General features: G+C 40.6%; 1 protein-coding gene across 4 annotated transcripts in view; it reads left to right on the top strand.

The window, feature by feature from the left end:
* AGO3 (argonaute RISC catalytic component 3) overlaps nt 1–25,153 on the top strand; it is a 121,738-nt gene that overhangs the window by 79,548 nt on the left and 17,037 nt on the right. For all 4 annotated transcript variants that reach the window (XM_056122746.1, XM_056122748.1, XM_056122749.1 and 1 more), the window contains 7 exons: nt 5,395–5,529; nt 10,814–10,901; nt 11,029–11,176; nt 11,589–11,708; nt 15,205–15,327; nt 15,837–15,970; nt 22,124–22,308. In XM_056122746.1, coding sequence (XP_055978721.1) covers nt 5,395–5,529; nt 10,814–10,901; nt 11,029–11,176; nt 11,589–11,708; nt 15,205–15,327; nt 15,837–15,970; nt 22,124–22,308 — 933 coding nt within the window. The remainder of the gene's footprint in view (nt 1–5,394; nt 5,530–10,813; nt 10,902–11,028; nt 11,177–11,588; nt 11,709–15,204; nt 15,328–15,836; nt 15,971–22,123; nt 22,309–25,153) is intronic.

A 25,153-nucleotide genomic window follows, 5' to 3' on the forward strand; every position in this document is an offset into this window, starting at 1 on the left:
TTTTTCTTTTGATTTTAAGATGTATTCTTTTAATGACATTTTAAGTTGCTTGCCATTGTATAAAAACAATTTTTATGAATTCATCTTAAATATAGCTACCTTATTTTTATTTTATCCATAGGTTTTACTGGATTTTCTTTGTAGATAATCATGTTGTGCAAAATGATAATTCAAGTCTCAACAATCTTTCTAACCTTTAATTTCTATTAATTTTAATTACTGTGCTTAACTGAGACTTGCTTTAATTAGATTGAATTTGTTACAGATTTGTGTTAGTAGATAAATTCTATCAAAGTAAGGAATTTTCCTTCATTCCTGGTACTGGAAGAGCATTAGGTGAGGCTGATATCTTTGTTTTGTTTTGGGGCCACACCTAGCAGTACTGGGGGACTGCCCCTGGCTCTGTACTCAGGAGTCACTCCTGTCAGTGTTTGGGGGCGATCTGCAGTGCTGGGGATTGGATCAAGTTCCACTGCATGGAAGGCAAGCTCCTTAACCCCTGTAGTCTCTCCAACCCTATAGTGCTGAATTTTTTTAAACATAAATGCTGTACTTTAATATCACAATGATGAATCAGAATACAGCTCTGAAAAAAATCTTCATTTAGTACAGTATAGCTGTTTTGTGGCTATATAGAATTCTTTTTCAACAGCAGTATGTAATTAAATGAATATACCAAAAGTGTTCATCCCTTTACCCCTTGCCCTAATGATTTCCAGTGGAGTATCATTACATTTTGTTTTCTGTCACTATACCTTTGTCAAACTCACTGCAGTTTGATTTCTAATAAATACATTCAAATGGTCAAACACAGTAACAACAAAGTCTCACAATGGAGACGTTACTGGGCCCGCTCGAGAAAATCGATGAACAACGGGAGGACAGTGCCAACATTCAAATTGTGTACATGTGCAGCCATTTCAGCATATAGTGCTGAACTTTATCTAATTCTTTTTTTGGATCTATCATCTATGGAAATTTTATACGCTTATTTTCTTTAATAAGTTCATGTAATATACTCTTGGTTTTTTTTATTTTATTGAATCACCGTGAGATATAGTTACAAGCTTTCATGTTTGAATTACAATCACACAATGATCGAACACCCATCCCTCCATCAGTGCACATTCCCCACCACCAATATCCCCAGTATAACCCCTCTTTCCCACCCTCCCACTGCCTCCATGGCAGACAATTTCCCCCATGTAATATACTCTTAATAGTACTTTTGTTTTTTTGGGGGGAGCCATACTTGATGGTGCTCAGAGCATACTCTTAGCACAGAGCTCATAGGCCGCTATCAGTGGAACTGGGAGCTTATGCAGTGCCCAAGATTGATCCTGGACCTCCAGCATGCAGAGCCTTTCCACTAGCCCTTTGAGCTAGATCTCTAACTTATTAGACTTTGTTTTGTTTTGGAGCTCTACCCAGAATGCACAAGGACTGCTCCTGGATCAGTGCTCAGGAGTCACTTATGTTGGTGCTCCTGCATGAAAGCCAGCACTCCAGTCTGTAGAACTATCTCTCTAAACCCTGTTCATGGATTTCTTTTAATATGAAATTTAAGCATTACTTTTCTATTAAAATTAACTAATTTTTGGAAAGGAAAGAAGGAATAAAATTGTATATATGTTTATATTATATATGGATCTACACACAGATTTATAAAATACTAAGAATTTGTGGCCACAGAGATAACACAATTACTGATTTCAGCTAATCTTTTGTAAGAGCTTTATATTTTCAACCAACTTTCATTTTCAATCAAATGTCTACATTCATGATAAATAGTAAGATGATTAGAAAGATAAGGAAAATAAAAGAATTTTAAGGAGGATAAATAATATTTGTTGGCAGTTAGAAATCTTTGATATAATTTACAAATAGTGAATTTTAGTATTAAATAACCAGTGGAGAAAATTTATCTGTAAGATTGTAGAAAGGCAATATAAGCATTTTTACTCAGACCAAGGATGATGTTGCTCAATGTTAGAGTGAATGTTTTGCATGTATGAGGCTGGGCTCAATGTTGCAAAAGTGTAAAAATTGTATATTTATGGCCCCAAGAGATGGCTCATAGGTTTGGGCTGCATGCTCTGCATGCTGGAAGCTCAGTTTCAGCCCCTGGCACTGCACATCTCCCTGAGCACTTCTGAGAGCAGTACAGAGCAAGGAGACTCCAAACATTGCTTGGTGTGACTAAAAAAAAAAAGAAAAGAAAATAGTAATGATAAAACAACAAAAATAGCATATTACTTATGATATACTTCCCCCTCTCTATTTAAAAGCATTAACCCAAATAATATATGCTTATTTGGTTTGTAATCTGCCAGTCTTTTTTTTAGTGCACAATAATATTCTTACATTTTTTGTTGAAAAATTATATGCATGTTTTAGACTATAGTATATTTGAAAAAGACATTCAGATTGCTCTTTACAGTCTTACCAGTCATGTTTAGTTAGACGTTTTGGAGGTGGTCTTTCTAAAGTTTATTTGAATGGTGGGTAGCAGTGAGTATTCTTATTACATCTCTCCTACAGAAATACTCACGAGAGAGAGTATAGGAGGTGAGGTACTTGCCTTGCATGCTGCAGCAATTACTATGATCCTGTCAAATCTCCAGAACCGTAGTCATTGCTGAGCAAAGGGCCAGTAATAGACCCTGGTTACTGATGGTTGTTTCCCCCGGCCCCCAAAAAGTACTCATGGATGTGCACACAATTACATATACATACATACATACATAGTCATATACATATATAGTCACTGAACATCTGTTTTTTGGAGGCCACAACTGATGTGGTCAGGAGTTGTTCAGACCCCCAAGTACTGAATTATGGCCAGCCCAGTACTTAGGGCTCACACCCCACTGGTACTTCAGGAATCATGTGGTTCCAGAGATCCAACCCAGGCTTCTGGCATGCAAAGCATGTGCACTAACCCTTCAAGCTTTTCCTGGATGCTAAAATGTGTTCTGTAACAATCAAAACCAACATAAATACCCATCATTAGGAACATGAGATACCTGCATGGGTGATATAGCTGTGTCAGAGGAGGAGAAGATTTCATATTAGTATCCACAGTTCTCTCTTTCAGAAATTTGAGGAAAAAGAATCAAAACCCAGAATCATGTTTCTAATGTTTTGCCATATTTTTAAGAGGGGAGAGAGAATATATATTCACCTAATTTATTATGTACAATTTATATCTGCTCTCAGGTTTTAAAAAAATCATACGTATATATTTTTGTCTTTTAAGTGCATATTCAACCAGATGAAAGGAGGTAGGGCACTTGTCTAGCATGCAACTAACTCCACTCCAGTCCCTGACACTACATAATATTATTTCCATAAAGAAATGAAAAAAGGTAGTGTATATTAAAAATCAAAGATCTAAAGATTAAAAAGAAAAAAAGGAAACACCTATAGTAGGTAGCCTTTATCCCGACACAATACATATCCCTGAGACATATTGTTAAAACCCTGCTAGATGTGCAAAAGTGAGGAACTAAATTTGCCTAAAGTGGGAGTGATAGTGTAGTGCAAGGTGCTTGTCTTGCACACAACTGACCAGGATTTAATTCCTTGCATCCTATATGGTCCCCCAAGCCCTACCTATGGAGCCAGGAGTTAGCCCTAAGCACCACCATGTGTGTCCCAAAGACAAAAAGAAATTTAACTTAAAAATAAATAACAAATTGAGTCCAAAACCAAAAAAAAAAAAAAAAGAGAGAGATAAAGACAATCATGTAGAAAGATTAGGGGCCAGAGAGATAGATAGTACAGGGGTTAAAGTGCTTGCGTGGCATACAATGCACCACATGGTCCCTTGAACAACCCTGAAGACTGCCCAGCACCACTGAGGTGACCTAGATCTGGCACCGCAAGGTATGAGCAACATGGCATCCTTCAGCCCTCACACTGAACCACTGGCCCAAATGACAGAAGAGCTGGGGGGAGCCGCTGAGCTTCCAGAGCATCCTTGGGAGACCCAAAAATGAGTAATAATAAAATCAAGCTTACACTTGGTTGAGCTTTGTAGATAGAACAGGAATTAAAGTTGACACTTCAGATGCACACAACCCAAGTTCAATTTTGAGCACATATTGCCCCTGAGTATCACCAGATGTGATCTCAGAGACCTTGAGTGCCTTCAAGTGATGCTAGTAGTGGTCCCCAGCAGGACCATAGCAGGACCCAAGCATCACGGCATTCTTGCGCCCTACCACTGAGCTATTGGATTGATCATCAGCGCATCACCTCCTGACCACTACTCACTAGAAAGCTCCCCTCAAAAAAGAATTTTTTTGTTACACTTAGCATGTAGTGAGCATTTTTTTTAAACAGAAAAGTAAAAGGATAGCATGTGGCATATTGTCTGTTTAGATGTTTCATAGTTTTTTTGGGTTTTTTTTTATAGACACCGTGGTTTAGAGTAATGTTAATGTAGGGTTCCATCCATGAAACATTCCAGCACCACATCCTCCTCCAGAGTGCCCCCCTCCCACAACCCTGCCCGTGGTCAGCTTCCTACTGAAAACCAGTTCTCAATCTCTGTTGCCTTCAAGCATTCTTTATTGCTTTACTATGTTTCTTTATTTCCCACCTATGAGACAGCATTCTGTGTCCATGCCTCTTGTTTTTAGTAGTAGAATGTTTTCCAAAAAATGAATACTGCTCTACTAACCATTGGTGACACTGTTGCAATCCTAAAACTTAAAAAAAAAAAATATATATATATATATATATTTAAATACTGATGTTAAAAAAAACTTGCTAGTTCAGTAGCATTTAATACCACTGTTACCGAAAATCTGTACACAACTGGGAAAGGTCTTTCTAAAGTACCACCTAGGGTGTCGTAGAAAGCTTTGCTCAAGAAACAATGTCTGGGGCCAGAGTGGGTAGACCTCTTACTTTGCACGGGGCTGATGAAAGTTTGACCCATCTAGTCCCCTAGGCCTGCCAGGAGTGATCCCTGAGCACAGAACCAGGAGTAAGCTTTGAACACCACCAAATGTGGTCCAGAAATAAAAGAAACTACCTAATCTTTCATCTACTAATAGGTTCTGACGTTCTTTATCCTTTTACAGGGCTTGTCTTATATCCTGTTCTTAATTGTCTTATACACTCTTACTATAGTAGAGAATGCAGTCATTTGTTTAACATGATGAAAAATGGAGTATATAAACCGTTTGCCTCTTCTGCACTTGTGTCTATGTACCAGTTCAAGAGATATCTAACTAAAACAGCTTAATTTTGTAAATATCCATGTATGTAAATAAGTGTATGTGAAGGATCTTTTAAACTCTGTAATTATCATGGAGACTGAGTTATAGTTTCTTAATTTTTTAAGCATGCATTAATTTGTACTATTTGTGTTTTTCTTCTTAGTTTCTGCCACTGCCTTCTACAAAGCACAACCTGTAATTCAGTTCATGTGTGAAGTTCTTGATATTCATAATATTGATGAACAACCAAGACCTCTGACTGATTCTCATCGGGTAAAATTCACCAAAGAGATTAAAGGTGAATTAATTAGCAAAGGAAAAACTTAACTGTAAAGTGCATGGATATAATAAACTTTTATTAATAAGACATTTTTCATAATTAAAGTTTATTCATGCAACATCACCAGTTGAACTATAGATCAATGATAAAGTGTTTACATCAAATTCATTACCATGACATCTTAGGTAGTATTTGAATAAGAAGAATGCCAAGTAATGGAATTACATCTCTACCAGTTCACTTTTTGTTAATACATTTTCCCTTCTTGGCTGAAAGTACAAGAATATCTAATGAGAAAATGCTTCTAGAATAGGGTTGAAAGTAGGAATCCTCTTCCAAAAACAGCTCCAAACTGGACTTCTTTATTTTTCTGAAATGACAATATTTTAATCTTGTTAAAAATTATAGATATGCAGCTAACCAGTTCCATTTGTTATTCTGAAGTTTAGTTGTACTTAATACAGTTGACTATTGATCTTTGCCTGCCTTAGTAGTTAAAATTTGTACAGTGGAGTTACATCAAATGTACATCTTATTAACATGAATTCATCTCCCCATGGCCTTCCAAAGAGATTAAGAAGAATATAGCACATGGACTGGAGTGATAATGAAGCCAGTAGGGCATTTGCAGACCCAGGTACAATCCCCAGCACCACATGTGGTCCCCCAAGCACCACCAGGAAAATCCCTGAGCACAGACCATGGAGTAAGCCCTGAGCACTGCTAGGTGTGCCCCTCCCCCCAAAAAATATACATAGCACAGGGATAAGACTCTTGCATTGCATGCTACTGTCCCCAATTTGATTCCTGGCACTGCATCTTGTTCTCTGAGTGCCGCCCTGATTGAAACCTGAGCACAAAACCAGTAATAAACTCTATGTATAGCCAGGTGTGGTCCCAAAACCAAGAAATGACAATAATAATAATAAATTAGAAGCCAAAGAGATAGTACAATGGATAAGACACTTGCCTTGTATGTGGATGACCCAGGTTCCATCTCCAGTCCATCTCTAGCTTATGGTATCAAGCCTTCCATGAATGATCCCTGAGTGACAGAGCCAGGAGTAAGCCCTGAGCATAGCTGGGTACAGCCCCAAAATTCAAAAATAAAGTGTGTATTTTCTATATATTTACTTTTTGTGTATATGCATTCCTTTATACACATGCATTTTCATGTGCAAATCCACATATACTACTTCAGCAATTTAAGGTAGTTTTCAAGAAGAATTACGTACAGTCCTTACCTTATTCATGACTTTAGAACCTAATTGTCATGTCAGATGTGACTCCACTGTATTTAGTTCTTTATTATTTAGATATGAATAAAATGAAATATTCGCTACTAAATTCTGTTTATATTAAGTGTCAGATCTTAAAAATAATTGTTGTTTTAAAATTTTCCCTATTTGTTGCAGATAATATTCAGCTTATGTTTTAAATGAAGTACTGAAGTTTGTTTACTGAACTTCTTTCAGTTCCCAAATCCGTTAGAATAGTGAATATATTCTGCTTGCTCCAACAGTTGTGGATTTTCTGCCACTCAGTAACTGAGAGAAATAGATCATTGCAATAAAATCTTAAACAGAAAATTCTGTACCATTTTAAGAATAAGTATCGCAATTTGTCTAAGAGCCACATAAGAAACTGTTATATTTTACTGTTTTGCAACCATACCATTGTCCTCTCATAATCTGTTTTGAATGCACAGTTAGCATTATTAGGAGCTAGTGCATTTCCCACCATTAATATGTGATCATCTGAATACCATAGTTTCCAGTGGAGTTGCTGCTTAGTTACCACCTCTGATATCATGAAATCATTTACATTATTTTGCGGTAACTATGCAATCAACTCATATCACCACTCTATCACAGAAAATACAAGATGTACAGAACAAGGATTCAGCTGCTGCCCGAAGAGCATGGACTCGATCTTAACTTCAACTGCTCAGGGGCCCAAAGAAATGACTGAAAAAATGACTAGAAAGCATTATAAAGTTGATGTTATAGTGAAGGTAAAGCCAAGTTTATAGGTTAAATTTTTGATTTATTAAAGCCAAAAAATTTTTTTGGTTGGATGGAGGGTTTGGGGAGGGTCCTGGGCACAGAATTAGTCCTTATCAAGTTCAACTTTCTAATCCCTGATTTTGGGTCTAATTCCTAGGTATCTATCTCAGCCCCTAGACTTGGGGTAGAAAAATCAGAATTGGGTATAATTGACAAGCTGATTATTTTTTCCTCCATTCAAAGTCAAGAAGGCTTTTTTTTTTTAATTAAAAGGAGGGCTTTTTTTAAAGTACATCATGTATTCCCACCACAGTACCTCAAGAAAATCAAACTTATGTGTTCTGTGCTATGTAAATGGGTTTAATATTTAGCTGGCATGAGGCATTTGTAACTGAAAAAATAGAGATATAATGTGTGCTTTAGCTAGTAGATATCCTTAGTAAATTCATTTGGTTCCAGTTAAGCTTTTTCTTAAAAATTTAGTAATAACTGTAGGAACTCCTTATCAAATAATTCATCATAGTTAAGTAGTATTGGGTGAAATATATGGTAAAAAAAATCATATGTATATAAAAGTATCAGTTTATTTTTTGATAAAAACCTATTTAGCCTCTAGAACCTCACTAATAACTTTTATAATTCAAGAGGAATACAGAGATAAATTGCTTAAAAGGTATAGATTATCAGAAATTTGTATTTAAATGTTTTGTTTCCCTGCTAAACATTTCATAACTTGCTTTAAATAGCATTTCCGCCCTATAAGAGCTTCCCTTGATGATATTTAATTTTTAGCTTCCTTTATAGTAGAAACATAGTAAATGCTCCAATTGGTCCATAGTTTTAGTTTTATAAAAGTAGTTACTAATGAAATCTGTTTTTCACTAATTTACTTAAGATAGCTTCTCAAAAGAGCCCATTACCAATCTAATGCAGTGTCCATTTGACATCTTAATTTATGCTGTTATATCAGAGGAAACAATTATCATGAGCCAACTTTGTGTTTAGTATTTTGTAACCAGCAATTAGGACTAAGCTATGCTACTGCAGGGTTGTTCTCAGCTTTGGCACTATTGATATATTGATATTTTGGGCTGGATTATTCTTTGTTGTGGTTGAGGGTGGCAGTACTGTCTTATGCACTGCATCCCTAAATCTAGTACTGCCCCACTTTGTTAGAATCCCCACACATGACAGTCAGAAGTGTTTCTAGACTTTACTGAATGTTTTCTCTCTGACTCTGAATGTTTCCTCTGACAAAAGGAATCACAAAAATAAAAAATAATAATAACAGTACCCAAAAATATGACAGGGAACTAAAAGTCATCCTCAAAAAATTAAATACAGTATTTAAGAGTTGATTTCCATTGACCCCTTTTTAAATTTCTCTCAGGAGTCTAGACCAGCCATAAAAATCGAGTCACTTATCCTGGAGTAGAAGTCAGCTGCTCTGTTAACTCTTCTCTACGCAGCTCTAAGACTTCACGGGCCATTGGCAGCCACCATCTCTGTGTAGTTATTTAAATCTAAATTAAGTGAAACTAAATTGCCAGAGTCTCTGTCACACTGACCACATTCCATGTGCTCAGTAACACATTGCCACATTCGCACAAATATAGAACATTACTTCATCTCAGAAAAATCTTTTCAGCGATGCTTAAGAAAATTCATCCTTTGGCCAGGGAGATAGCTTAAGTGGTAGAGCACATGCCTAGCTAGTACAAGTCCCTGAGTTTGATCCCCACACACCACACATGCAAGCACGCGCACACATGAACACATATACACACGCCAACACTACTGGACTCCTGTGTGTAGCCCCGGTGGCCCCTGAACACTGTCCTCATCAGACCTGCACTGTCAGGTGGCTCTTCTGAAAAAGAAGCAAAATTCATTCCATGATTTATTTTTTTTTGTTTTGTTTTTGGTCCACACCCAACTGGATTCAGGGCTTCCACCTGGCTCTGAGCTCAGGAATGACTCCTGGGGGTCCTTGCAGGCCCTCCATGTGGTGTTCCGGATCAGATCCAGCTGTATGCAAAGCAAAAGCATTATCCACTGTACTATCTCTCCGGCCTCAACCCATAATTTAAAAAGCCTGTTTCTCACTTTCTAAAGCAGATCTGTGATCCTCAAGCCCCTAGTGTTCACCAAGACCGCCAGGACTTAGATTTAAGAGCTAAAATCATGCTCTAAGTTATGTGTATATGTATTTTTCTGAAACTCTTTTGCTTTACTGAGATTATCAAAGAGATCAGTGATTCCATATGAAGGTAGGACTGTTTTGGTTGCTTGGATTTCTAATATTCAGTAGTAGAGGCATGTCACTATATGATACTTCAACAAAATTCTCACTCCATATCTAATAATATGACCTGGAAAATTTTTTCTCATGTTTTAAAATTGTTCAATGACTTTCCACTTGAACTTTATGAAATCCTGATTGTTAGTCAGTGTGTGATAACTAGGATATTCAAATATTACATCCAGTTGTCAAAATGTTTTGAAAATTTTTGGATATTTGAAAGTTGTAGAATATTTTCAAAATCATTACAGCTCCTCTTACTCCACCCACCCACCCCTTCAGCCAGCAAATTTGGGACTTGGTATTACAGCGGTTAAAGCACTGGCTCACATGCGACTTAACCCAGCTTCTTTCACTGGCACCCCATGTTTCCCCCAATCTCATCCAGGAGTGAACCCTGAGTGCAGAGCCAGGATAAACCTTGAGCACTGCCAGAGATGTGGCTCACCCACCTCCTCAAAAAAAAAAAAAAAACTACAAGTAGTTTTATTTAATTTGAGCCAAAGAGATAGTACAGTGGGGAAGGTGCTTGCTTTGCACATGGCCAACCTGGGCTCTTTGCCCAGCACTGCATAGGACCCACTGAGCACTGCTAGACGTCATCCCTGAGCAATGAGCTAGGAGTAAGTCCTAGCATCAGCTGTGTGTAGCCCCAAAACAAAACAAAAACCCTAAAATTTATTATAAGCTTTATTTCTTTTTTTGAAAAAAAGTAAAAGAAGAAAAAAAAGTGGTGTTTTTAATGGAGAATTTTTTATTCTGTTTTTTTGTAATGTATAGAACTTAATCAGTTAGGGAAGACGTTTGTTAAGTTTCTCATGACTGTGGCCATATCCCAAATGTCATGTTGGTTCTTTGCTAATAGCCTGTTGCTTGTATCACACATAAACTGTATGTTTAGAATTTAAGTCTTTATAGTGCTGAACAAGATTTATAGCTATAAATAGTTCACATGTGACAGTCCTGTAACCTCTGTTTTTCTTGTTGGGAACAGGTCTGAAGGTTGAAGTAACTCATTGTGGAACAATGAGACGGAAATACCGTGTTTGTAATGTAACAAGAAGGCCTGCCAGTCATCAAACGTAAGAAAAGCTGGTATTTGTCAGAGCAGAGCCCTTGTGAGGCAGCTTGTTTTAGTGAATCGGGAGTTTTGCTGACTCATAACCACATGAGTTGTTAATATCTGCTTTTCTTTTTTTTTTTCTTTAGCTTTCCTTTACAGTTAGAAAACGGCCAAACAGTGGAAAGAACAGTAGCACAGTATTTCAGAGAAAAATACACTCTTCAGTTGAAGTACCCACACCTTCCCTGTCTGCAAGTGGGACAGGAGCAGAAACATACATACCTGCCGCTAGAAGTAATGTATTTGGGTTGCTTATTAACATCTTTCCATCACCATTCTGTGGGAGTCTTTTATTATGCTTCTTAACTTAATTCATATTCTCACATTGTTTTGGTCTTTGATTTTGTAAATGCTTATAATGAAAAATACAGGGAAGCATTCATCCATAATACTATTTTAATGCAAATTCTATTACACTTTGGAATACTTCTTTTCAGACATTTTTATATTTTTAACCCGATTTTATATTTTAACTCAGCTATCATTTTGTAATGTATTTGACTATTTTTCTTTTTAACTTAAAATGATCATTTTAAAAGAAGTGGTTTAATGAAGTTGATTTTAAAAGTTGATTTTACGTGTGATTGGCACTGAAAGTTTTTGAAAGGACATGTACATGTAATGCAAAGCTTCCTTCCGTTTGTAGGTCTGTAATATTGTGGCAGGACAGCGATGTATTAAGAAGCTAACGGACAATCAGACTTCCACAATGATCAAAGCCACAGCAAGATCTGCACCCGATAGACAAGAAGAGATTAGCAGATTGGTTAGTACTTAACCCAAGGAAGGAAAACTTAAAACATACTAGGATACGGGCTGGAGAAGATAGTATGGTGGGTAGGGCACTTTCCTTGCTTGTGCTGACCCGTGTTCAATACCTGGTATCCCATATGGCCCTTGAACACCACCAGGAATAATTCCTGAGTGCAGACCAGAAGTAAGTACTGAGCATCACCGGGTGTGGCCCAAAGACCAAAACTAAAATAAAATTTAAAACATTTTTAAACTATAGTTTTATAAAGAATGAATAAAGTTATTACATAAAATTCAACTAACCTGATATAAAACACAGACTGATCCTCATCATGGATTGATTTTTTTACTCTGCTATGATAAGAGTTTAAAACCTGTAAGAGATTCGAACCCCTTACTTATAAAATCTCAATAAATTGTTGTTTTAACTCATTGAAGATTAATTATTCAGAGAGATAATATTTAAGCGCAGGTTTTGTAAGTTGGGGAAGATAGTACAAAGGTTAGTTAGATCAATCCCTAGCACTGTATGGACCCCCGCACCCTCCAAAGCATTGCCGGGAACATTGACCCAGAGGCCCTAAACACGAGCAGAGTTGCTCTATGGTCCCCAACACCACAGCACCATCACAGCACTGCATCCTTTGGGCCTTGCATTAAACTGGCTGCCTACTGGAAGGCATCCCAGCCTCCTGAGCACTGCTTAAGAAACCCTCACCCCACCTTCTCAAAAAAAAAACATTAGCACAGGCTTTGGAATCTAACAGCTCTGTTCAAAGCCTCACTTCTTCACTTATGTTACTGTGGTGCTAGCCCCCTACTAAAGCTCCAGCATCTGGAAGGCAAGTGAAATGAAATGAGAGAGTAAATTCTAGAATCAGGACATACATGGATTCAAGTCTGTTCCTCCTTAGGTCCACTTATTTTTATTAAGCTTTGTTTTTACACCTCTTTTTTTTTATTTGGGAAGGGAGTCGGGTCATTCCCAGGATACTTAAGGCTCATTTCTTGGTAGTGCTCAGCAAAGGAACGTAAGTGATGGTGAGGATCAGACTGGGCTCAGCCACATGCAAGGCAGACACTCTAACTGCTGTACTATCTTTCTGGCTCCCAGGCATTTTTTTTTTTCTTCCAGTAGGGGTCACACCCAATAGCGCTGGTGAAGGGGGCCACTCCCATCAGAGTTCAGCCTGCCCAGACTGGTAGTGCTGGGGGCCTCCAGTGCTGCTCAGGAGGCAATGTGGTACCTTACACTTGAGCTGTATCCCTGTCCCCAAATTTTAGTCTCTTTAAAATGAGGACTGTAGGGGACCAAGGAGATAGTGCAAGCGTTAGGGTACACTCCTTACATGGGTCTGACCAAGGTTCCAGGCCCATGAGTATACCCCTGGGGGCTTCCTCTTCACCCTCTTCACCCAGAACTTCTGAAGTGGCTCAGCACCTACCAGTACTACAGGACCCAAACAGCACTGAATCCCAGGGCCCTAGCACTGAACCGCCAGCCTGGTTGGCCAAGTATGACCCAACTACCCTAGGCCCCCTGAGCACTAATAGGAAAGCCAGATAGTCAATCAGTAAATAAGGACTACAGTGAGAGCCTTACATGTAGTCAACTCCAATTCAATCCTTGAGCACCACAGGGTGTGGAACAAACCTCCAACCCACCCCCAATTTAAATAAATGAAAAATAAAGATTATAGGCTCAAAGGTGGAACAGTTTGCATGTATAAGACCCTAGGTCCAGTTCCTAACAGAAATAAAGATGGACTGGCAGACAAATAATAAGATTATATAATTAGGATTTTTGTGAACATTTTAAAACATTTTTAGCAATTATATCATCTAGCATAGTCATATCTTGTCAAGTAGCACGTATTCTGAAGGTGCACTGAAATATCAAACCAAACAGAAATTTAAGCTTGAGGAAATGATGCATAAAGGCCTAATTTGGAAGTTAATTTTTCCTACTTACAATAGGAAGATTCTTTTTTTCATATTTGTTTATTCAGGTTTTTTTTTATTGGATTTTTGCTAAGAGACCGAACACTGTCTTTTGTAACTTTTTTTGACCCTTATCTGAGTACACGGGCTGGAGCGATAGCACAGCGGGTAGGCCTTACAAGCGGCCAACATGGCCGACCCGATTTCGATTCCTCCGCCCCTCTCGGAGAGCCCAGCAAGCTACGGAGAGTATTCGATATGCCAGACACAGTAACAACAAAGTCTCCAATGGAGACGTTACTGGGCCTACTCGAGCAAATCGACGATCAACGGGAGGGCCTTTACCTTTACCTTTACCAGAGTACACATGAATATATTTAGAAAAACAAGGCTTGGGGACCAGAAAGATAGTATAATGGGTAGGGCAGTTTCTTCATGTGGCCAACCTGCGTTCAATCCCTGGGATCCTATAGGGTCTCCCAGTCCCCAAAAGGAGGGATCCCTACACACAGAGTCAGGAGTAAGCCCTGGCTTCAGCCCAAAAGTCGAAAACAGAAAAAGTTAGGACCCAACAGAAAGCTCCAGTGCATTGAGTGCATACTTTGCATTCAGGAGGCCTGGGATCTACTCCTGGCACTATCAGGAGGAATGAGTGCCCCCAGCATGGAGCTGGGAATAGCTCGGAGCTCCAGTGGGTGTGGCTCAAAAAAACTTCTAAGGAAAAAAATAACTGTTGCATGTTATAAATTGAATTATATTCTGTGGTTCGTTCAATGAGAACTGAATTAGTATGATGCTTTATCATTATATGTGTGCATATATATGTGTATATATAGTCAAGATTAAAATTATTATCTATAACTCACAATGGCTTTCTAGTATACCTCAATCTTGTCTAAGTAAATTTTATACCTGACGCTTCTGGAGGGTAGGGCATCCCAAGCAGTGCCCAGTGATTCTCAGCCAAACAGGTCAGTGGTTCAGTGCAGGAGCCCAAGGAAGTGATGCTGGGAATTACCCAGGCCACCTCAGCAGTGCACAGCATGGACCTTAACCTTTGTATTACTTCCCAGCCCTGTGACACTTTTTATCTGAAAATATTCAATTGAATTGTATATAAATTAATGTTCCTGTTCTTTTTTATTTTTCTTTCCTGGTACTAGGGGTGAAAGCATGGGCCTCATAAATGCGAGTGTTGTATTCTACTGAACTACATCTCTGCCACTATGGTTTTTAATTAGGTCAGGAATTTTTCCTTGTAATCTTTCCAGATATATTGGGTTTAATTATACAAACTTTTTGTTCCCAAGGGTTCTACGTAGCTGAAATATCTTATCATTCAACCATATAATCCATTTAAGTTTCCTCTGAATTTCTAAAACTTCACACCCTCTTCTTGTGGTACTTACCTGCTGTGTGCTCCCAGTTAACTCAGGGCACCTATATTCAGGACATTTTTAACTAGATCTATACTAAAGCATGATTGACACGGTGAAGAAGAGCTGGAGGATTCTAATGTGTTAAAGCAGGTGAATTTTGAAATTAACTATAAATTTTCCTATTGTTAGGTAAGAAGCGCAAATTATGAAACAGATCCATTTGTTCAGGAGTTTCAGTTCAAGGTTCGGGATGAGATGGCCCATGTAACAGGACGTGTACTTCCAGCACCGATGCTTCAGTATGGAGGACGGGTAAACCCCCTTGAAAGTTTATTTATTGCAAACGGTTTCTTAAGTGTGAAAAACAGAGCATTCTAGTAAGTCTGGAATTGAAAGTGTATCCTTTCAACACTTTTTTTAATTTCAAGGTAAATGTCTTTGTTGGAGATTAGTGGAATTTCTTGTATTCTTATGATTAGAAATAAAAACAAGAGGGTGGAGCAGTCATACAGCGGGTAGGGCATTTGTCTTGCACAGCCAACGGGGTACGATTTACAGCATCCGATATGGTTCCCCCGAGCACTGCCAGGAGTAATTCCTGAGTGCAGAGCCAGGATTAACCCTTGAGCATCACCGGGTGACCTAAAAAGCCAGAAATAAATATAATTGATTTAGAATTAAAAGGCTGTTTCATGTAGAATATCAGTGGCAGATCAGTTTAGCAATTTGGAATGTTCCTTTCCAGCTTACTGAAATATATATTCTTTTAAACCTTACTTGTCCTTTTTTTTTCTTATTGTATTTTTTCTCTTTTTCCATAGAATCGGACAGTAGCAACACCAAGCCACGGAGTCTGGGACATGCGAGGGAAACAGTTCCACACAGGAGTTGAAATTAAAATGTGGGCAATAGCTTGTTTTGCCACACAGAGGCAGTGCAGAGAAGAAATATTGAAGTAAGGCATGTCATTAGCTTGGCTATGGAATGTTTTTGTCATTATATTTTGTCTCTCAGTGTTTAATTACCCTCCATCTGGAGAGAGAGCTAATGACAGGGTTTGTGCCTCACATGTGCCAGGTCTGAGTCTTACCTCTGGCACTGTGGGCCCCACACCTACCCCAGTACTTCCAACAAGGACCAAGCTCTGACCCGGAGAAACATCTCAATGAGATGAGTGTATGCTTTGCATGTGGGAGGCCCAGGTTCAGTCCCTGGCACCAAATGGTCCCCTAGGCACCATACATGGGGACCACCCCCCCAACCCCACCCAATACCAATCCAGAAGTAGCTCCTGACTATCACTGTATGTCGCCCCAAAACAGCAACATCAAAAAGACTGTCAGCTTTTCAGGGCTAGATAAATAGAGTAGCAGTGCTCCCTTTGCACCTGGCCAACACGGGTTCAATCTACCGCATCCCATATGGTCCCCTGAACACTGCCAGGTTGTAGCCCAAAAATCAAAAACAAACAAAAAAAGACTGTCAAATTTTAGTTATTTAGCTTATATTTAACAAGTATTTTCAACAGTGTAACACATATTAAACATGAACCTTTTTTTGGGTTTTGTATATAAATTATAAATCAGTTCCAGAAAGAAGTCTGAGGATTAGCAATAGTTCTATCCAACCTGCATAAAATAATACAGTTAATCTGGAGACTGTATTTAGCCACACTGTGCAGCACTGTGTTCTGGGCCTTTGCACTGTACTATCACTCTGACCCCAAAACTACCTTCTTTTAAATTTTTTTTGTTTATCATAATTCCATGATTTGCCAAATCATTCATAATACAATTTTCTAGCATTTGTGTTTCAGGCATTATGTGTTCCAACACCAGTTCCACCACCTGTATGACCTTCCTTCCACCAACGTCCCCAATTTCCCACTCACCATTGCAGCTCTTGCAGGAACAAACAAATTTATTTCATAGTTTGTTACAAGACAAAGGCAAATGGAATTATCAAAATGTAGATGAATAAGAGTCAAATTGTGATAATTACTGTGTCTCACAATAACGTTACTGAAGTCACTGTCTGAGGATTTGCAGGTCTGGGAGATGGGAGTCAAGCCTTCTGTGTTATCATTTAGACTCATTGAACTTGGTGGTCTTCTTTGCAACTTTCCCACAGATTCGCAGTGATCTTACTGGACTGACAGTCCTGTGAAACTTGATGGTGTCACATGACCGCACAGTCCCAGAGCTACAGAGCTGGAATGTGACTTGGCAGTTTAATGAGGTTCAATTGTGGAGTTGAGCAGTTTTCATGTTGGAGGTGTCAGATGTGATTTCGGGTTGCTGTGCCTTCAGGCAGAGAGAGGAATTCTGTCCACTCCCATTCTAAGAAGGCCTCAGAGTTGTCAGCCTGTATCAGTCTACCATCATGATTTTTTTTTTTTTTTTTTTTTTTTTTTTGCTTTTTTGGTCACACCGGGTGATGCTCAGGGATTCCTCCTGGCTCTGCACTCAGTCCTAGCAGTGCTCGGGGACTATATGGGATGCTGGGAATTGAACCCGGATCAGTTGTGCGCAAGGCAAATATGACCTTCATAGCTCCAGCCCCTTCATCATATTTTTTTTAATATTAGTTGTGGAGCTGGGCCCTCATTAGCTTCTTTTTTTTTTTTTTTTTTTTTTTTTTTGCTTTTTGGGTCATACCCTGGGCTGGAGCGATAGCACAGCTCGTAGGGCATTTGCCTTGCATGCAGCCAACATGGCCAACCCAAGTTCGATTCCTCCACCCCTCTCGAAGAACCCGGCAAGCTACCGAGAGTATCTCGCCTACACGGCAATGCCTGGCAAGCTATCCGTGACGTTTCAATATGCCAAACACAGTAACAGTTGTCACAATGGAGACATTACTGGTCCCACTCAAGCAAATTGATGAACAACGGGAGGACAGTGACAGTGACAGTGATTAAAAAATGAAAAAAAAATCAAAAAGGGAAAAAATAAGAAAAGAATATTGAAAAAAGAAGGCAGACACCTCAGAACTTATTGGAAAGCCAGGTATGAGCTGGCAGTGACGGGGCAACTGCAGTCTCATGGGAAGGAGTGCGGTACTGGCTCGTCCTTCATGCCCTACTGAGGTCATGAGTTGCCCCCCACAAGCGGCTCTCTGGCATGGCCATGGCTCCAGAGGCAAAAGGACTTAATCCAGAACCCGGCAGCTTGCAGCAGAAAAGTGAATGGACCATGCATTAAACTACGGCGCCATGCTTTCCTGGGAGGGAAAAGGTGTTGCTCCCTGCCGCCTTTTTACCCCCTGGCAGCAAAGTGGCCGCCACCTCAGAGCTTATTGGAAAGGCAGGTATGAACCGGCAGTGAAGCGGCAACTGCAGTCTCATGGGAAGGGGACGGTACCGGCTTGTCCTTCACGCCCTACTGAGGTCATGAGTTGCTCCCCACAAGCGGCTCTCTGGCACAGCCATGGCACCAGAGGCAAAAGGACTTAGTCCAGAGCCCAGCAGCTTGTAGAAGAAAAGTGAATGGACCATGCGTTAAACTACGGTACCATGCCTCCCTGGGAGGGAAAGGGTGTTGCTCCCTTCTGCCTTTTTCCCCGCTGGCAGCAAGGTGGCCGCCACTTCAGAGTTTATAGGAAAGCCAGGTACAAGCCAGCGGTGACGGGGCAACTGCAGTCTCATGGGAAGGGGGGTGGTACCGGCACGTCCTTCAAGCCCTACCGAAACCAATCTCGTAATTATCTGGCTCTTTGCAGAAATCCAAAGTCGTGGTCGCGTGACATTATATGATTCTCATAACCAGCTATGGAAAACAAAATATTTCACAATGCCTTTTCAGCAATTCTGATTATTTGGGGGGAAATTCTAAACAATAATGGTGCATCTTTTGTCGAAATAGTGAATGTAATCAATGTAGAGAAGAGTTAAGTAGAAATCATCTGCCTCGCAGGCATTGGGAGGAGTGGGAGGGGGCGTATAGTGGAGTTCTTGGTGGTGAAAAATGAGTACTGGTGAAGGGAAAGGTGTTTGATCATTGTATGATTGAGACTTAAACCTGAAAGCTTAGTAACTTTTCCCACAGTGATTCAATAAATAAATATAAAAAGAAAAAAAATAAAATTATGAAAAAAAAATTAAGGTGGAGTTCATGCTCAATTCAATCAGCTAATCAGTGGCTGAATAAATAGCAGTACTCCTACAAAAAAAAAAAAAAAAAAAAGAAGGCAGTTGCAAGGCAAATGCCCTACCTGCTGTGCTATTGCTTCAGCCCTTTATTTTTTTATAATTTTATTTACTGAATCACCATGAAAGCAGTTACAAAGCTTTCGGGTCTAAGTCTCGGTCATACAATGAAACACCCATACCCTCACCAGTGCCCATTCTCCACTACCAAAAACCCCAGTATACCCCCATCCTACATCCTCCCTCTACCTGGGGGCAGATGACTTCCACATTACTCTCTCTCTCTACTTTGATTACATTCAATATTTTGACACCAGACCCACCATTATTATTTGGAATTTTACCCCAACATTCATCTGCTGAAAGGGCAACAGTAGAACAGTTTGTTTTCTATTGCTGATTATGAATAACATATGATGTCACATGGCTGCAGTAGTGGCCACGTGATTTTGAAGTTCAAAATTTTAACACTTAAATCTGGAGGGATTTCTGCCAAAACCTGCTGGGTTCCAAGATTTGTTCCTGAGTCTCTGGGATCATGGCTGTTAAGCAGCTTGATCAGGAGCCAGAAAGGCTGTTCATGGGCAACGACTCAGGGGTCTCATTGGGATGGGGAGGAAAGGGCCGGCTCCACCCCCATCCCCCGAGGCCCCATGTGTCTCGTCACTGAGGGCCCAAACCTGACTGTCCAATGGCCTCTGGAGGATGGCAGCCACCAAGACGCCTAGGGGGAGCAGGCGGAGGGACAACACCCTTTGCCCCCTGGGGTGGCCCAGCAACAGTAACCTGCTGTGGGTCCGGACGCATTTCTGCCAAGAGCCACTGGGTTCCAAGATTTGTTTCTGAGTCTCTGGGATTATGGCCATTAAGATGCTTAATCAGGAGCCAGAGAGGCCGTTCGTGGGCGGTGACTTGGGGTCTTGTTGGGGTGGGGAGGAAAGGGCAAGCTCGACGCCCATCCCATGAGGCCCGAAGTGCCTCGTCACTGTGGACCCAGACCTGACTGTCCAGTGGCCTCTGGAAGATGGCGGCCACTGAGCCGCCTAGGGGGAGCAGGTGGAGGGACAGCACACTTTCCCCCCTGGGGTGGCCCAGCAGCAGTAACCTACTGCGCTGTCCGGACTCATTTCTACCAAAAGCCGCTGGGTTTCAAGATTTGTTTCTGTGTCTCTGGGATCATGGGCATTAAGCAACTTGATCAGGAGCCAGAGAGGCCATTTGTTGGTGGTGACTCAGGGTCTCATTGGGACAGAGAGGAAAGAGCCGGCTCCACCCCCATCCCCTGAGGCCCCACGTGTCTCGTCACTGTGGGCCCAGACCTGACTGCCCAGTGGCCTCAGGAGGATGACGGCCGCAGGGGGAACAGGCCAAGGCACGAAACTTATTCCCACCTGGGGTGGCCCGGCGCCAGTAACCTACTGCAGGGACTGGACACATTTCTGCCAAAAGCCGTTGGGTTTCAAGATTTGTTTCTGAGTCTCTGGAATCGTGGCCATTAAGCAGTTCGATAGGAACCAGAGAGGCCATGCCTCCAATTATATAGCTGAGCCGGAGGTGGTTTGTGGGTATGTCTCCCACATACCTAACTTTTGGCTGTTTACTTTCTTGGTAAACTTTGCCCCAAGTTTTTGGGGTCTGGCCAAAGGCACAGCAGCAATTTTGGGGTATCTGGAAGTCTGAAGGCACCATCAGGCTGCTGATGCACTCACCTCACAATCAAAAGATTGACACCTTTTTGATTTTTGGGCCATATACCCAGCTGTTCTTACTCCTGGTTCTGTGCTCAGGGACCACTTTTGGTGGTGCAGAGGACTATATGTGGTGCTGAGGATTAAAGTGGGGTCTGCCATGTCAATATTATTTTTTCTTGCAGTCTTTACTGCTATCCTGGTTTTTCTTTTGACGGGGGTGGCGGGGAGGGCATGGGTCACACCCAGTGTGTTCAGAGGCTAGTCGTGTCTCTGTGCTCTTTGGTCACTCCTATGATGGGTGCAGGACTGTGCTATACTGGGGACTGAACCAGGACTAGCTACATGCAAGGCCAGCACCTTCCCACCTACTATCTCTCCAGTCCTGCTGCCCTAGTTTGAAGAGGTAATATTGTGGAAAGACTAGGTCAGAGTACTACTCTGCCATGTATCTAGGCATTTGAAATTGGTGAAATACTTAATAATTTGGTACTTTTTCCTGCTCTGTATATTGAGAATAATATCCTGACCTTTCACTTTTTCCTGATTCCTGTCAGGATCAAATTAGAAAATGTACAGCAGTGAAAATTTATGAAGGGTTTACCAGATCTCAAGTGCTTTACATTTTTATCTCATTCAATCTTCGTATCTACACTATAATGGAAGTAATCAATTAAAAAAAAAGTAATCAAAAAAAGATAAAGGAAATGAGGGCATTGGGCAGTGAATTGCCTACAGTGTACAGTTAGTAGAAAACTTGAATTGGAACCTGTCTTGCTAGCTCTAGAGCTAAAGATCTTAGCTATCATACTCTGTTCTTGACATTGGTTGTAAACTAGAAAATGCCAGATAACTATACCACAAAGTTCAGTATTTGCAGAATAGATTTTTCACCACCTTTACCTCTCCTTCAAGTCTGGCGGCAGGGGCTGGAGTGATAGTACAGCGGTTAGTGCGTTTGCCTTGCACATGACCAACTCAGGTTTGGTTCCAAGCATCCCATATGGTTCCTGAGCACAGCCAGGAGTAATTCCTGAGTGCAGAGCCAGGAGTAATCCCTGAATATCACCCGGTGTGACCCAAAAAGCCAAAAAAAAAAAAAAAAGAAACCGAATCTGGTGGCCTCTTTATATGTGGATCACACAGACATTGGCTTCATTCTCATGCAGCGCACAGAAGTCTGTGCTTCCTTTCCTTCCCAAACTTTCCACAAATTCTTTGTAGGTGTTGATGACTAGACATGGGTTTTATTTTCAGTGATTTCTCCTTCTAGGGGTTTCACAGACCAGCTGCGTAAGATTTCTAAAGATGCAGGCATGCCCATCCAGGGCCAACCTTGCTTCTGCAAGTACGCACAAGGTGCAGACAGCGTGGAGCCCATGTTCCGGCATCTCAAAAACACTTACTCTGGGCTGCAGCTCATCATTGTCATCCTGCCAGGAAAGACACCAGTGTATGGTAAGATATCTTTTTTTTTCTTTCTTTCTTTTTTGCTTTTTGGGTCACACCCAGTGATGCACAGGGATTACTCCTGGCTCTGCACTCAGGAATTACCCCTGACAGTGCTCAGGGGACCATATGGGATGCTGGGAATCAAACCTGGGTTGGTCGCATGCAAGGCAAGCACCCTACCCACTGTGCTATTGCTCCAGTTCCATGGTAAGATATCTTAAGAGCACTTTCTTCCTCAGGTATTTCCTTGTAGAATTTTGCTCAGACCAATCATAGTACCTTAATTATAACGGTCACAGTCACGGTCCTCCAGTTGTTCATCGATTTGCTTCAGCGGATCCAGTAACATTGTGAGACTTGTTACTGTGTTTAGCATATCGAATACATCAAGGTAGCTTGCCAGGCTTTGCCATGCAGGCGAGATACTCTCGGTAGCTTGCCAGGCTCTCCGAGAGGGGCGGAGGAATCGAACTGAGGTTGGCCATGTTGGCTGCGTGTAAGGCAAACGCCCTACCAGCTGTGCTATGGCTCCAGCCCACCTTAATTGTAATATTTGTAATATGTATTGTTACATATATTATAAAGGAACATGTATTGGTTACTTTAAGAAAACAGTGAACTACTGGAAACATTGGTAGAGGGAAGTGGACACCAGTGAAAGGGTTGGTCTTAGAACATTGTGCACCTGAACTTCAATCATGAATAACTTTCTAACTTTGTAATTCATGGTGATTCAAAAAGGAAGGAAGGAAAGAAGGAAGGAGGGAGGGAGGGAAAGAAGAAGGGAACTTCAATGAATAAATTGTCCAAAAAGAAACAGTGTAAAAGGAATTTTGATAGTTAAAGAAGATATTACAATATGCTGCCAGAGCCCATGTGCTGCTTGTGCCCCCATGGCCGAGCACATCTGGCACCCAAGCACATGTGGTACCCGCGTCTCCCCTCTTGAGATGTGTACTTTCATGCTTTCATATCTAATGCTGGGATGTGTGTAGGCGCTCTCTCTACCTTTAGAGAAGCCCACATTTTCTCTTAAGCACATTGCTCTCTCTCTTTCTCTCCCTCCTTCCCCTTCCTAAAAAAACCCAAATAAAATCTTCTTTTACTTCATAAAAAGAAGAAGAAGAAGAAATTATAGGGGATAGAGTGATAGTACAGTGAGTAGTGCATTTTCCTTACACGCAGCCTACCTGGGTTCAATCTCTGACATATTATGTGGTCCCCTGAGCCCCACGAGGAATGATCCCTAAGCACAGAGTCAGGAGCAAACCCTTAGCACTACCACCAGCTGTGGGCCAGAAACAAAACAAAAAAGTCATTACAAAATGATAGTTAATCATAACCTCAACGGTTCGGTTGGTAAAGTGCTTGCCTTGCTCAAACCAACTCTGGTTCAACCCCCAGCACCACATATGATACCCTGAGTCCCATTGGGAGTGATCTTAGAGTGCAGAGACAGGAATAAGCCCTGAGCACTGCTAGTGTGGCCCCAAAACAAACCAAAACAGAATCAAATATGATATTGACACCGTTTGACTCTCTGTATAATAACACAGTAGTAAAAATGGGCACTGGCATTCCGTGTGTTCCCAGCTGTACTTGTGTTATCTAGCTAAATACGCAACTACACTACACATTTGAGTCCTCAACTGTAAAACTGGAATACTAATAATATCTATTCCATGCACGTGGGTTGTAGGGATTAAATAATTTTCTCTCTATAAATAGGGCCTAGAATAACACATGTCTTACGTCCGTCCATTAATGTTAATTGTTATTGTTGTAAACAAATTACAAAGTTTTATGAGCTCACTAAGTTGAATATAAATAATTGACTCAATGGAAAAACACAAAAGTACAATTTTTCAGGGAGGAAGAGATAGTACAGAAGGCAGGGTGCTTGCCTTGCATGTTGTAGGCCCAGGTTTGATCGCTAGCACCCTGTATGTTTCCCCAAGCACTACCAGAAGTGATCCTTGAGGGAAGAACCAGGAATCCCTGAGCATCCCTGAGTGTGACCCAAAAACTTTTTTAGAAAATGAACAAAAAAGAAAGTAGTTTTTCTATTTTTGATTATTGGTCATAGCACAGCGGGTAGGGCGTTTGCCTTGCAAGCGGCCAACATGGCCAAGCCAAGTTCAATTCCTCCGCCCGACTCAGAGAGCCCGGCAAGCTACCAAGAGTATCTCGCCCGCACGGCAAAGCCTGGCAAGCTACCTGTGACGTATTCGATATGCCAAACACAGTAACAATTGTCACAATGGAGACGTTACTGGGCCCGCTTGAGCAAATCCATGAACAACGGGAGGACAGTGACCTGTGATACTCGGGTTACTCCTGGCTCTGCACTCAGGGATCATTCCTCACAGTGCTCAGGGGACCATTTGGGATTCCAGGGATTAAACCTGAGGTGGCCATGTGTAAGGCAAGCACGGTACCTTCTGTATTCTCTCTCCAGTCCTAATCTTTCAAATTAGTGATAAAGTATAGTCTTTTAAGTGGCTAGATTTGACTATATAAAAATTAAATTTTATGTACGTCACTAAGATGTAACTAAGATTAAAAGAAACTCAATATAAGGATAAATACTTTATAAAGGAGACAACAAAGGGAAAGTTAATATTTTTTTAGAATGAGCAAAGAATATAAACCAAAATTTCCCAAGTACAAAATAAGTATATAAAGAAAATGTCAATTTTCACAAAAACCTAGTGAAAAGTCCAAATTTAAACAAGGAAAAAAATTGTATGCAATTAAAGTAACAAATATGTAAACATTTTTAATATCTATTGCTTGCAAGTATATAGTGAATTTCATGTTTTAATACATTGCTGAGGACATTATAAATTGA

The sequence above is a fragment of the Sorex fumeus genome, unplaced genomic scaffold, assembly GCF_029834395.1.
Source record: "Sorex fumeus unplaced genomic scaffold, SorFum_2.1 ptg000047l, whole genome shotgun sequence".
Lineage (NCBI taxonomy): Eukaryota > Metazoa > Chordata > Mammalia > Eulipotyphla > Soricidae > Sorex > Sorex fumeus.